This window comes from Pollicipes pollicipes, unplaced genomic scaffold, assembly GCF_011947565.3.
Source record: "Pollicipes pollicipes isolate AB1234 unplaced genomic scaffold, Ppol_2.1 Scaffold_3447;HRSCAF=4054_pilon_pilon_pilon, whole genome shotgun sequence".
Taxonomy (NCBI): Eukaryota; Metazoa; Arthropoda; class Thecostraca; order Pollicipedomorpha; family Pollicipedidae; genus Pollicipes; species Pollicipes pollicipes.
In genome coordinates this window covers 8,644,401-8,658,827 of record NW_023596297.1, presented here as the reverse complement: position 1 = coordinate 8,658,827, position 14,427 = coordinate 8,644,401, and the positions used below count along the sequence as shown (strand labels likewise).

Below are 14,427 nucleotides of genomic sequence, written 5' to 3'. Positions count from 1 at the left end.
TGAGCCCCGCCTGGCTACTGGGCCAGGCGGTCTGGTGGCGAGCTGCGTCGCCTGAGACGTGCGGGGCGTCGCCGCCAGGTGTCGAAGCTGCAGACGGAGCTGGACGCCGAGGAGAGCCGACGCCAGGAGCTGCTGCAGGCCGACCGGCAGGCCGAGCAGCCCAGCACGCGCACCCGCTGCGCCCTCCTGCTGGCCCAGTCGGACGAGAAGACCAAGATGCTTGGCATCCTCATGGTGTACTACAACGCCGGCCTGCGGGACGCCGAGCAGTCGGCGCGGAGCGGCGGCGCCGTCCAGCAGTGACTTCGGCCGGCGTCCGTCGCCGCCCGGCCCAGGCCGCGCGCGCGCCTCTCCTCAGCGCTGGACGTCGGCTCTCCCACCAGTGGCTGTTCGCCGGCCGGTGCGTAGTCTCAAATGCGAAGCCGGGCTGGTGATGTGAAGCTCTGGGTCTTCTCCGCAGCCATGATGGGACGGGCGCTGGCAGGCGGCTTGCGGCCTCCTCGCCAGGCTCTCCCGCGTGCGCTGCGGTCGTCTGTGGCCATCTGTGGCCCGCCCGGCCCCGCCGCCACGCCTCTGGTTCGCGTAGCATTTCCCATGGTAGCCCGGTGTTTATCTCTCCCTGTTTGGCCGGTGCCCGGGCCGGGGTGGAGCGGCGGTACGTACCCGCCCTCCGTGGCGGCGGCAGAACCGCCAGCCTCGCCGGTTGTCGGTCGGCCGTCACGGCCCACCATTGGCGCTTGGTAGTGCAGTCCGATTTCGTCTTGAGCTCACCGAATCTCTGCATATCTGCTTACGGGCGTGACTGTGATGCTGGTGATAGTGCCCGCGGTGTCGACAGCTGCTGGTGATAGTGCTCGCTGTGGCGACTGGTGCTGGTGATAGTGCTCGCGACGATGGCTGCTTGTGAGCGCCGCGTCTGGGGCGGTATTTTGCTATCTACTTATGGGTTATGTATGGTCGGCTGTTTGTGAGACGCTTGACTCATTCCGTCGTGTGCACGTATGAGCGTCCTCCGGTGCTGTCCTGGCACATGGATGCGTGCTCGCTGGCTGTTGCGATCTTACGGCGCATGGCCCACTCAACCAGCCAGTACTGCTCTATGTGGCTCGGTTCATGGCGGCCTTGGTCTGTTTCTTTTTACCGAGACGTGCGTCGACGTAGTGTATTGTAGCGTATTGAGAAGCTCACGTCCCAGCGTCCCAATAGTCCCGGCGTGGCAGAACAGCTGATAGCTGTGTCAGGACCTAACGTATGGGGAAGCCATATGGCTCCGACATTGCAGCGGTCAGACATGGGGTGTTAAGAGTTCTACAGGTCCGTCTGGGCCGACACGCCCTTCGATTCCCCTGTAGTTTCAGTCGAATACGTCAAGTCTTAAGCTCGTGAGTGAGCGACCCTGGATGCTTTTTAGCCGTAATGTCACATACAGTCTGAGCCCAAAACATCATGCCGATTCGGATGGCGCCATATCGTGTTAGAATCACGTAGGTCGGCTGTCTGGAAACAGAGTCAAGTCGGGAGCGTACCTTGCGGTCCTTTTAGAAGCACCGTTGAGTGATGCTTTCGGATAGTTGAATAGCAGTCGAATTCTTTCTGTTACACAAACTCCAAGTCATTTTCGCCAGGGGACTTATTCATGTGGGTGCTGTCCGTCTGATGTACGTGGTAGTCTACCGCGCTGTTGAACCTAGACAGGAATCTGTCCAACCGATCTAAGCCTGCATTTTGCTGCATCGCCATGTCAGTGTGTGCTAATTTGCCCCTGTGGTTGGAGGAGTCTTTTCGGAATATATTGTAACTGTTGTCTAATGTTCTATGCGTTTTTGCACCACCATTTGCAATCAAAACCGGATAACGCGGGAGGTGGGTGCCGCGCGTAAGGTCCCGCCGTAATTGTCACGGCGACAGTAAACCTGCGGGAGTGATGTCTGGGTCGTGCGAAATAATAGAGTATACATAGCCGGTCCGGCGGCCGAGGCGGTACACGTAGGATAGTGCGGCCACACGTGGGCAGGATAGGCCTGAGCGCCACGTCCACAAGAACGTACGGGCATGCTGAGCACAAGCACGACTGGCTCAAATTAACAGCAGCTGAGGTAACTTCTACAAATGATGCGTTAGAATACATTTGCTGTAAAGTTTCAAAAATTTTGCCTCCTGGGAGTTTTTTGATGAATTTGCGCACGCTGATCATGCTTTGATTTATTATACTTTGATAGTTTGCATTACCAGACGTGGCATTGAAATGTTAGCCCACAAATTTATACTGGTCCCGCGTTCTTTTAAACGTTTCATCACTGGCTTCCCTGTTTGACGTCCCTACATCAGTCTACAGGGGTGCTGGAGCGATTTCAAAGTGAGGGGTACGACAATGCCTTGCCATCCCCGTATCCCCATTATGCCCAAATTTTGAACATGACTTTTTCATTCAAATTCGGCGAATATTTTTGTAATTGTAGTATTTTTATCGACGCCGGCGTATGTCTTGGTGTCACGCGTCAAAGATGCGACAAATTTCATGATCTTGTCTGAACCGATACCATTATGCATGTGAGCACTGTGGCACAATATGGACTTGTATGGGCCTGAGTTAAAAAATAGACCGAATTCCGAAATGGCTCATAATGCCGAAGCATGGCAACTTTTTTCATCAAAGTCTTTCATTGCTTCTGAAACGTAGTTGAAAGCTGTCAAATGAGCGTGATATGATATAATGCATGACATGATATAGCATGATATAATAGCATGATATAATGGTGTCGATATGAACTGGCCAGGATCGCACAAGCTACCATCTATTATGCGGGAAAGCGGAAGCATGTTGCCCCGTGCGCGGCTGTGTGCCCTTGACCTCAGTACCCACATCCACCATTTGGCTGGTGATAATGTTAAAAACGAAGCAAAAACGAAACCAGATGCATTAAGTGAATCAATTGCCTCGAATCTATAGGGATCCCGCACAACCACCGATTGTAGTAGTAAGGATTCCATTGGATATCAGCCCTGGAAGCCCCTTGTCCTTAAGTAATTCACAACGTCTTCATGCATTCGGCGCCTGCCACATTCGCTCCAAGCGTACCCATTTGCATCCGCTGATTCCCGTCAATCCTGTCACACAACCTTCTGCCGTGTTTACGCTTCTCAAGTTCTCCACAGAGCACCACACCTGACATACTCTACCTGTTTAAGGCGGGAACGTCCGTGTCATGCTGCATTATATGAGTCAACGTGACGATAACTGACGGGACGGTCGGTACTCTGAAGAGACGTCGACGGCGATCTCGGGAGCAAGATTTCTGCGGGACCCCGTCACTCCGTGACGCCGTGACGTCGTGACGCAGGCCAGCGTCGCCTCCTGACGCAGAGCAGCGTAACGTCTGGACCCCGTCACGCCGTGACGCCGCGGCGCGAGTCAGCGTCGCCTCCTCGCGTGGTGTCATTTCGCTAAACGCCATTACGTTTCTCCAACCGATTGGCAATGAAGTTTGGCGGTGCGGCTGGCGGCGGCGGCGGCGGCGGTCACGTGACCTGGCAACACGCCATCGGAGGGGGCAGCCAGGCGAGCCCGCGCCCCGCTCAGTGGCCCGGCTGCTCCCGCTCTTTTCGGTCCTCCCCCTCCTCTTCTCAGGTACGTTCCCGCTGTCGGCGGCGGCTAGCGTACAGCTCGCGACGCTCCCAGCTCGAAGCCTTGTGACCACGCGAGAACTGAGGTTGCCCGGGGCCTTCGGCGTACTGGAGTTGGTGTACAGAGCTTGCTGCCTCCCAGTTAACTTATGCTGTCTTTGAAGTATGCCTATGCATGCCGCTCATGCGCGAAGAGTCCGAACAATGACTGACTTTTTATCAACCAGTTTAAAAACAGACCTTTTATCGTACTGTTACAGCTTGAAGAGCGAGCTTCTGAAAAAAGGGCAGCAAAATTAACGAACCAGGAAAATGCTCCACAGCATCGACGCATACAGCTCAGTAATTATTTGCGGTACGCCAAATCACTGCAACGCTTAATTTATTCGTTTTGCTACGCGAAAGACACGATCTGCATACAGAGGCAATGTCTGTGCGACATACCTGGCTTTAAAATGTAGTTTGGTCCGCTCAGTTTCCCGGCTCTCCTTTCGCCACTGGGTTTAACGTGTTATGAAACCACTGGAACCGCTTGTGTCCGCATGACAAGGCGGATTTTAAGTAATCTAAAAATTGCGAAGCACGCAAACTCACACGACATAGAGGTATGACCTGGTGACATTAAAAGGCTTCTTTAGGTTTCCTTTCCAAGGTGATGTGCAGTCCTTTGTACTTTTTCCTATAAAAAGTACGAATGCAGTACAAATAACTCGGGTTTCTATGAAATACCGCGTATATAAAATCGGGTTTCTTAGTAACTCGGGTTTCTATTGCCTAAATGACTTCAAGAGATACACCTCCGCCCATGAAACTCGTGTCCTGGTAATTATTGGCGTCGGAATGTAGACATGTCCCTGCATGTTGAAGAAAAGTAGTATTTAATCAAGGCCTCTGTTCGATACCTCACTACGAGCCAGTTGACTTCTCTATGAATGTGAAGGGAATATGCCACCTTTATTAATGTTTTCACTTATTGTTAGATGAGACTATTTCATACAGTCGATAACATTTCATGTACTGTTAGAAACACGCCAATTGTTCAAAAATATTTGTGAAGAAATAGGGAGCCAAAATGCTCTAATTAGGAGACACACCTACAAATATGACCCCACTACCATGGGAAGTGGAGTCATATTTGCCACGAAACGTCATACGATGACTTCAGTTTCATTTTTAATGGCGTTTAACATGGTGGCTGCTTTTGGAGTGTTTTGGCTCTGAAAACATTATTTATTTGAATACCCAGCTCGTTTTAAGACTGTGCTTACTAAGCACGTATATACCAGCGGCTCATCACGTGGTATAGCAACACACATGTTCAATCATCCGTCAATGTATTTCTCGCTACATGGCTTACGCCGCCCGCTGTGCCTATCACAAACGCTCATTTGTGTGACGTCATTCATATCCATAATGGCGGAGACGTTCTGATAATCTCACTTCATGTGCACCGCGGGCTTGGTTGTAGGAGTTCACAAGAAGTTTTTCAACACGGCAGTTATGATAATTCAAATTATGAAGGAGATCAATGTGAAATTCCCGCACAGTTACGGAGGCCATGTCAAATATCCAACTTAACTGTCTTTAATACACCAAACTTGCACATTTCAGAACTAGCATCTGAGGCTACAAAGAAAGAAAAAGTCTGGAGCTGACCCAGAACATTCACCCCGACTTTGAACTTCAAAACAATTGCAAATTTTTTACTTAGTGCATCTTGTTGGCCCAGTTGTGACACTCCGCAGTGCTATTATTAAAGATATAGTCATAGAGTTTCACCGGGGTATGCCTTGTCACATTCCCAAGTGTTGGCGCACTGCTGCGTATCCTACGTACCTAGCGTTCTATTGTCAGAGCAGCATATCTTGGTAACCCGGCAGTGAAAAAAAAACATTTTACACATAAGTTTATGTATAGGAGCTGTTTGTTTTCGCGTCTTCGAGAATGACCGCATTACGTCGCTGACTTAAAAAAGGGGTAACATCTCAGCGATTTGAGGAACGTTATGCAGCGTCAATAAAACCATTTCCATAGAATGTTTCTCAAATCAGGGTTCTTTCACCCTGATGTGCTTTCTTCTGGAATTCATTTAGTTTTTTTTCGCAAAAAGCGTACAATTCAATTCATACCATTGTGGCGACCGTACATTCGAGTATAGCGCTGCTGGATTCTTAGTTTAGGTGCACTAGATTTAGTCCACTTGACACTTGGCTGGCTAGCGATAGTCACCTCCAAAAGGATGATAAAAATCGTGACCATCACTGGATTGCCCTCGTAGTTTTAGCGTGAACCCAATTTACAATTTTGAGCCCTGGTGCTATTTGTCGGCCACTAGGGATGTCAACAAGATAAACCGCCAACATGTTTGAAAAGCAGGCCTGACGCGCCAGCCAGTCCGCAGAGCATAGAAAACATCCCAATGGGTTGTGACTGGGGCATGGCACGGCGAAAAGTGTATTCGAAGTCAATACACAGGGCGGCTGCACTAGCCATGTCAACACTGCTGGCGCGAGCAACTTCTGGCTTATGTTACAAGCCCTGAGATGTGCCACCAATGCTGGTAGCAGCCGAAAGTCGTCGACTCTAGCCTATCACACGTAACGCCATTTTTCCAGTATAACCCCAGTGCAAACGGCCTTGTTGGACCGCGTGCACCGGTATTACGATATTTGCAATTCATCGACGATTTACCGGCTGCGTGATGGTGGCCCAACGCGGTCCACCAACCACAAACCCACGCGAACGAACCGTGCCTTATTACCAATAATCCAGCGCCGGCCAGCTCTCACCTGGTGCCAATGACGGTGATGTTCTGATGCCGGTGCGCTGTCGGTACAAGTTTGTCGAAAGAGTATTCTGCATCTCTACTGAAAACCGAATGTCATCGCTTTTAAATGCCCCTTGCATGCTTAGTTCACGCGACCTACCCTAATTTGCATTTCGCGATTCCAGTATGACGTATGCGATGACATGCGGGACCTCCATATTTGTCAACAATAGCTGCGACAACTATGGCGCACACAGCTACTTCGAAAGCAAAGCATCCACTGCGGCGGGTGTTTCTTCGGCGACGTCGTCGCACCAGTTCCCCGACAGCATGATTTTGAAGTGATGATGATGTGTGGCCAGAGTCTTGACAAGAAAGGGTCCAGAGCGTGATGAGTGGTCCTCTGTGAAAAGAACTCCCCTTAAGCAGATTTAACCCCCTTTATTTCGGAAGCGACAGTTCTCTTCATCTTATCACTGTCAGCCGACGGCCGCGTGCATTGATAGGCACGTCCGTTGAACACAGAAGAGGCCTGTCCTCTTTCCGTATAGGAGCCCCGTGAGTAGAACACTAGGTGACCCATTCATGTCCTTCCTTATTCCGATATTTCCCTTTAAGCCCAGGATATATGCCGGTTTCCATTCTTGCCATACGGCAGTGGGGCTCCCGGGTCGATCTGGAGGCTCTCAGAGGGACGCATAATACATCGGTCCCCGCCCTGACGCAGAGGTCCCACTGGCCGGAGTAGTTGGCCCCGGATGGGCTCAGGGACCTTCACTGGCGAGAAGGACGGTTTGCTGTCACAGGGTGCGTGTCCAGCTCCATGGCTGTGCTCTGCCTATCTACATCAAGTTGTCGATAGATTCATGCAAACAAGCGCAAGGGATGTTCTCCAAGGTGGTGGTGGCGGTTTTTAGTGGGGACGGGTGTTTCCTTCTTTTTTTGGTTGCTTCATTTCAGTCAGCGCCCATAGGGCTAATCGTAAACGTTCCGAGAGCTTTTCCATCCTCCCCCCCCCCCCCCCCCTCCGATTCCCGCGTCCTTGACTACAGAGGTGCGTGTCTGAGCCGCGGCCGTCCGGATTCGCGCAGTGTGTTCATGGCCCTAGGGATGTGCGTCTGTCCTTTGGCAGCCTGACCCGGTGTCTACATGTCGCCGCGTACCGTCATTGGCTGCCGGCCAGCCTCACGCGTCACGCGCCTAAATATGGCGCGCGCCGCTCAGCTAGCGTTACAGCGCGGGTGAGACGCGCGCCGACCCTCGCGCCAGAGGCGTGCCCAGTGTAACGGCTTAGAGTGGGCGGCACCGCGCTCCTGGGTCTGATCAAAACATGGCCGTCTGCAGCTGATGCATCGTGCCAAATGGAAGGCATGGTGCTTTGCAGCGTTCCTACCACCGGTGTAGCATGAGGGTCGCGTGGGTCGCATTTTACAACCCGGCGAACAACGTGAAATGATGGGTAGCAATTTTTTATTGGAAAGGATGGAAAAGTTTTTAATCTCTAGTGTTTAATTCAGCTCTTCTATGATAAAGGGTTGTCTTGCGCTATTTTCCTGACTTCTGCGGAAAATACGTCACTCTACTTCAAAGTTCTAAAATTCTGGTGGGAAAGCTAACCTACCTAAAGTCTGCAGAACTAGGTTCGCACAAGCTGGTGGAGGGGAATATTTACCAAATAGTGAGCTTTTGTTGTCTAGAACAGACTTTTGCACATAAAAGCACACCTACAGTTACAAGTGCGCTCATTTCATCATATGTGATGCTCACCTCATAGCTTCAGATGTGGAACATTCACTTTAATTTCACATGGGCTTTTGTTTGCAAAAACGAGCATTGTGACAGAGACGAGCATACTTCCAGTTCTCAAATGATGTCACAATATATTTGCACGCGCATAGGTGTAAAAGGTAATATTTGTCCGGTAAACGATAGCTTTTAATTCAGTAGTCTGTATTTCCTTCGCGGACATTTCTGGGGTATCTTTAGAGTGGAGGACCAATCATCGGCTGACCCAGCACTGTTTTCATCAAATTAGAGCGGAACCCATGTCTAATACTCTATATTTTCTAGCTTTTTTCCCTGTACTCACTGTTCGCTAAATTAGCTGATATTTGCATTTTGTTTTGGACTAAACTAACTATTTTCATGATCATTTCTGCAATGCACTAACATATCACTTCTAAGGTTTCAAGCCCTGCTGTTTCTGAGCTTAATGCATATGAACTTGTGCAGCTTATGACGCACCGCCTACGGCAAAGTCACTCAGACATGCATGGCGGCATAGCAATGTCACGCGAGCATCCTGCCTCACTGGCTGTTCTGTGCTCAGGTCAAGAGAATCACGGCTACAAATTATTCATATATGACGACGCAGCGATAGATGTCCCAACGACAGACGGCAATTGGATAACAGCCAATTTTAGCCGCTAATTGCGTGTCTCGGACGTGAACCGCGTTTCGCCATAACTAGCAGAAACATTTGGGCACTTACCTAGATATGACGGAAATGAGGCTGAAAACCGATAACGCAGCAACACAAATTCCAAAAGACGCAAAAAAAGATGTCCTCACGGAAAAATATGCATGAACAGCACGATACAAGATAAAAATTACGCACCTACGTTCGCACGTTGAATTCACGCGCATAAATAAATAATTTCACTATGTGGCGCGTATAAGTACCACAAGTGAGTTGCCGTCCGCCATAGCGGCAAAATTGACGTGACAATTCTGGTGGCGACTTTGGCACCATAACAACGTTTCATGACGTAATTGGTCAATATTTGTTTGCCAATGATTTGTTTTTATTCAGAGCTGTTTGTTTAGAACAGTTTTCAGAGTAGAGCAGGGCGGTGTTTAGAGCACTCTGTGCGGTTGATTTCGCCCCACTCCCCGATGATGGTTTAATTGCCGAAGATGCAGCCTCTCAGTCATTCCCGATACGTCGAATGAAGTCATCATCTCCATTTCTACCCGGCGTGTCCGGTGTAACGGAAGATGCTGTGTCTTAATTTCTGATAGCACTAGGATGTATCTTGCATTGTTTGGGTTGTTGATTTGTCGTATATCAGGTGCTGCGGCTGTCTTGACGTTCATCGGTTTGCTGTAAACCGTGTGCTTTGCATTACGAAAGTAGACGATCCCATGTGAAAATTCGTGAGAACTGACCATGTTGGATCGCGTCAGACGCTGAGTACTACTCTACATGTCGCTCCGCTCTTTTATTAACGGCGCCACCATCACCCGGTTAGAACGTCGTCGAGCCGTCAGTTAATGACCGAAGTAAGGCTATTTACAAAAGGTAGAGTGCTCGTTGTGCATCTACTGACGCACTCGCCCCAGAGCTCCACTAAGTAGGAGCAAAGCTGTCACCGCGACCGGGAAGGGCCGATCCCAGGGAGTCGCTATTGTCAATGACCCGGTCAGACGGGGAGGGAGAGGGGGGAGGGGGGCGAAAGGTGGGCGGGAGGTGGCAACATTGGACACTGCCGCCGCAGCACATACCGCGTGTGCGTACAAGAGGCCCCGGCAGGCCCCGAGAGGCCCTGGCGGCGCCAGCAGCGCCCTGCTGCCAGGGCATCACGCGTTTCAGCCATAACTGACCTCAGCTGGTCACTGGGGACCGTAGCTTACAATGTCGTCTTACAATTGGCGGGATGACCTTTTCATTGGCTTGTATGTCTGAGTCAAAAACAAAAGATGTACGGATATGTATCCTGCATATTCACATGCACGTGTAGATATATATATATATATATATATATATATATATATATATATGTATGTATCAAGTTTTTATATGTAAACGTACGCATACATATACATACATACATTTGTTGGGCTACTTCGCGTGTCATCAATGCATCCGTTAAAATTCGAGTCACTTTCCCAATAGATACAACCCAAGCATCACAGGAGCTTGTGTAAACGGGATGACAAAACATTGCCTATCATGGAAATTTCCGCACGTAGAGCCGATGAAAACAAAGCAAATGTTGTCCAACAGCAATTGCCTTCTTAAGATTGTTGACAAACACATATGCCACACACTCACCAAACCAGCATCGCAACGACAGAGTTCAGTTGACTGACAGTCAGCTGCTCATCGCATGTCTGGAACTCTCCGTCATAACTAACATAGCCATTTTGACAATTATCTAAATATGACATACATGGGGCTGAGAATCGCAGTAAGACTCAAGAGCAGCGCAGTAACCAAAAATGTCAGTTCAAGCAAGAAGATGCCATCACGGACAAACTTGTGGAAACAGCACGAGGCAAGCTCAAAACACACGCACATTACGCTCGTGCGCTGAGTTCACAAGCACAAATCAACAACGCCACCTTGCGGCACGTAGAACTACCACCTGCAAGTCACGTCATCGGCTGCAGTGGCAACTCTGACCTCTGACATCATAAAACCGTCCTGTGACTTAATAAAATCGTGATGTAATGATGACGGCGTAATGACGCAATGATGATCCGATCATGACGTAATGATGATGACATTTAAGGTCTACTAAAGTTGCTACACAAGTCTTTTACATCTCAAACATACCAATAGTTATAAGTGAGCTTTTCCCACCTTGTCTGGTGCATGTCCCAATGTCTTCAAATATGAACCAGTCCCTTTTAATGATGTTTAAGGCAAGTAAAACGATGTCGACTGTTCACGACCAGAGGTGGAGGTGAAATGTGAGATCTAGGTAGTCAAACTGTTTGTTTTTTGGAGTCAAAGGGATGCAAAACTCACCGGTTTCGGAGCACAAAGCTGAAGTTCATTCTACCCTGCCCTGTTTTCAGATGGGCAAACAGCGCTTATTGGTCAGGCCTTGTTTCAGTTCAGTTTAAAGTCAGCGTGAACTCTGTTATTTGGTTTTGCACTAACTATGCAATATCTGCACTACTAGATGTTCAGATTGCATCCGCTACTGATACAACTTGCATGAAGACTTGGGGAGTTCAGGGCGGTTAAACAGCATTCCTTTCGCGCCGAAGATGCGTGAAAGTTTAATCTTTTGGTTGTCCCGCAGGCCGTTTTTCCATAACTTTTTCTTATGTAACCTTTAACTCTCTATTCTTGTATAACTCCGGACGCAAATCGGTTTGAGGAACCAAAAGACGTGATGGACCGTTTCTGAGTGTTTCGGGGAGAGGCATGACCGATACATTCCCTGCTTCCACTACTCCGCAAGTGCGAGTTGAAGTCATACACCCAACATTGCGAGGCTAAACATTTCTTTTCATATGGGGCTGTAGGAAAAAATGTTTTAAGACCTCCATGTTCCTACAACCTTCGCCTCGTGGCGAAGCCAACGGCCTTTGCTCAAGCGCAGCCAAAGATCCGGCAGAAATACTGCCTGTCATCGGACCAGCTGTAACCAGCTTGGTCCCACACAGTTGTAGACACGTCTGACTTACAGTGCGACTCGTCCTTCATTTAGCGCGGCTTTCGCAGTATCGCAGTGCCTGTCATTGCATTAGTATGCCTATCGCATGCGATTATATTGCATTAGCGCAGTGCCTGTCGCTGAAATAGTATGCTTATCGCATACTATTATATGGCATCAGCGCAGAGCCTGTCGCTAAAATAGTATGCTTATCGCATACTATTACATCGCATCAGCGCAATGCCTGTCGTTGAAATAGTATGCATTGAAGCGGAAAACAGCATGCTGAGCCAAGTATCGTGCCTGTTCTTATGTGCTTGCCTGCGGGTATTTTTTCAAAGCCTCACAACATGAACAACTACGTACTTGTCAGAGAATCTCACCCTCAGTAGTCTTTATCCCTTTCAAGAAGCTAACTCATTGATATGTTTGTTGCAGGCTTCGGTCACCTCACCAGTAGCTCAACATGTCCGACGACGAAGAGTACAGGTAAGCAGTCGTCCAATCACTTCGTAATTCATATCAGCATTGTGATTCCGACGTGCGTGCACTGCGCGCGCGTGCGAGCCTTGCCCGCTTGATTTCACTTCATCTTATTGGAAAATGTAAAAGGAAGCTTAACATGCGACCTCACTGACACATAAAAGCAGCAAATGGATTCTATAATTCCAATTATAAGATGGTTTGGTGCTTGTGCAATGTAAAACAATATGGGTTTGAAATTTAATCATGAACGTCCCCTCTACGGTTATAGTGTAAAACCTTAAAACAGTCATTTAATAAGATGTATTTTGGAAAGAGCCTTGGTTACAATCCTTGGCCATAGGATCAAATATAAACTGATGTCTGTAAGTGTAGTATGTAGATGTGAAATTTATATCTACTCCGAGGCCAGCATTGCACGTTGCATAATTCGCTAAAGGGTACCGCTTTAGTCTGATTTCCAAGTATTTCTTCGTTCTAATAGTCACATACTTTGTTTAGATGAGGAGCACATTAGTGCTCATAGGAGCACATTAGTGCTCATCTAGCCACATTCTATTTGAGGTCACCTTGGTTGAAAAGCTGAAAGTCCACTACAGCACGTGCTATTAAATGCCAAAGCCGGCCGTTGCCGTATTTGGGTGACGTCTGCATCCGTCAACGGCGTGCCGTCAGTCGGATCCGGTCACAAACTTTATTGTAACTAAACGCGCAGGCACTTGTGGCTAAGAGCCAACCGCGGTGGCACTGGGCTAATGACGTTCTACGCAGTACGTTCAGATTCAGATTCAGATTTCCACAGGGGGCATAGATATTCAAGGCTGCACACAAGGGGCTAGAAGGTGAGCCCGCTTACACATTGGCAAAATTTACAATAGCTTAATCTCGCCTATAGACTCAAATAAAAACAGGCTTTGTCCAGGCATCTGATTTCTCTTCCGGACAATTCTGAAACCCAAAAATGCCATTTTTCAATAGTTGTCTTCGATGATGAGTGTAACGGACAGGTGCTATATGGAATTTCGTTGCTGGTTGTACACAGCAGCTTAGGTTTCGTGCTCAGCGTAAGAAATATTTTGACGGATGCTGGATTTCCGTTTTCCACTAGCACGTATGAGGAAAACATTTTCTCTCAGAGCGTTTGGATCTGAGTGAACATTTTTGACCGACATGTTTGACGAACTTTCTCACAAACAATCATTCGTACATAAACACGAGTGAAATTTGTAGGAAATAGTTGGCCTGTGCGGCAAGTAGCGGAAACGGCAACGGAAATAGCGTGCGGCAGTGCGGGTTAATGGTGCAATTAAAGATCCCATGCGCCAGGTCCCTTACAAATCGACAAAATTAAAAAAAAACATTTTACTCTGCTGCCTCCAACTGTGACACACCCTCGCCCGAAATATAATTTTCCATTCAGATCATTTTCTAGCTCAGAAATTCCACCTTTCAACATTCTGAGAAACACCTGAAAACCGTCAAATTGCTCTGCCTGCGAGTGCAAGTGTGCGGCCGCGTGCGTCGATGAACACTTGGCATATATGATTGCGCGTTCAACTATATAAGAGCCCAACGTATTGACTAACTGCCATGTTTCTCTTTATGGGCCTCTGGTTTGAAGCACGTAATCCCTTAAAGGCGGCAGAATGCCGGGGGGGGGGGGGGGGAAGTATATGCTTTACAGCGCGGTGTTCAGTGAGGTGCCCTGCACCGTGCCCTGCTGCCCTGTGTTGTGTTGTGTGCGGTGTTCAGTGAGGCGCCCTGTACCGTGCCCTGCTGCCCTGTGTAGTGTTGTGTGCGGTGTTCAGTGAGGCGCCCTGTACCGTGCCCTGCTGCCCTGTGTAGTGTTGTGTGCGGTGTTCAGTGAGGCGCCCTGTACCGTGCCCTGCTGCACTGTGTTGTGTTCTGTGCGGTGCTCAGTGAGGCGCCCTGTACCGTGCCCTGCTGCCCTGTGTAGTGTTGTGTGCGGTGCTCAGTGAGGTGCCCTGTACCGTGCCCTGCTGTCCTGTGTAGTGTTGTGTGCGGTGTTCAGTGAGGCGCCCTGTACCGTGCCCTGCTGTCCTGTGTAGTGTTGTGTGCGGTGCTCAGTGAGGCGCCCTGTACCGTGCCCTGCTGCCGTGTGTAGTGTTGTGTGCGGTGCTCGGTGAGGCGCCCTGTGCCGTG

The 14,427-nt window shown here is 49.1% G+C and overlaps 2 protein-coding genes across 6 annotated transcripts in view; both read left to right on the top strand.

Annotated features, from left to right (window-relative positions):
- Positions 1–1,798, top strand: part of LOC119091575 (PDZ domain-containing protein 8) — a 15,379-nt gene extending 13,581 nt beyond the window's left edge. The window contains exon 15 of the mRNA XM_037214384.1: positions 79–1,798. Coding sequence (XP_037070279.1) covers positions 79–303 — 225 coding nt within the window. The 3' untranslated portion in view covers positions 304–1,798. The remainder of the gene's footprint in view (positions 1–78) is intronic.
- Positions 1,799–3,548: 1,750 nt separating this feature from the next.
- The window catches only part of LOC119091707 (troponin I), a 34,214-nt gene continuing 23,335 nt past the window's right edge, over positions 3,549–14,427 (top strand). For all 5 annotated transcript variants that reach the window (XM_037214543.1, XM_037214542.1, XM_037214538.1 and 2 more), the window contains exons 1-2: positions 3,549–3,628; positions 12,220–12,270. In XM_037214543.1, coding sequence (XP_037070438.1) covers positions 12,248–12,270 — 23 coding nt within the window. In that variant the 5' untranslated portion in view covers positions 3,549–3,628; positions 12,220–12,247. The remainder of the gene's footprint in view (positions 3,629–12,219; positions 12,271–14,427) is intronic.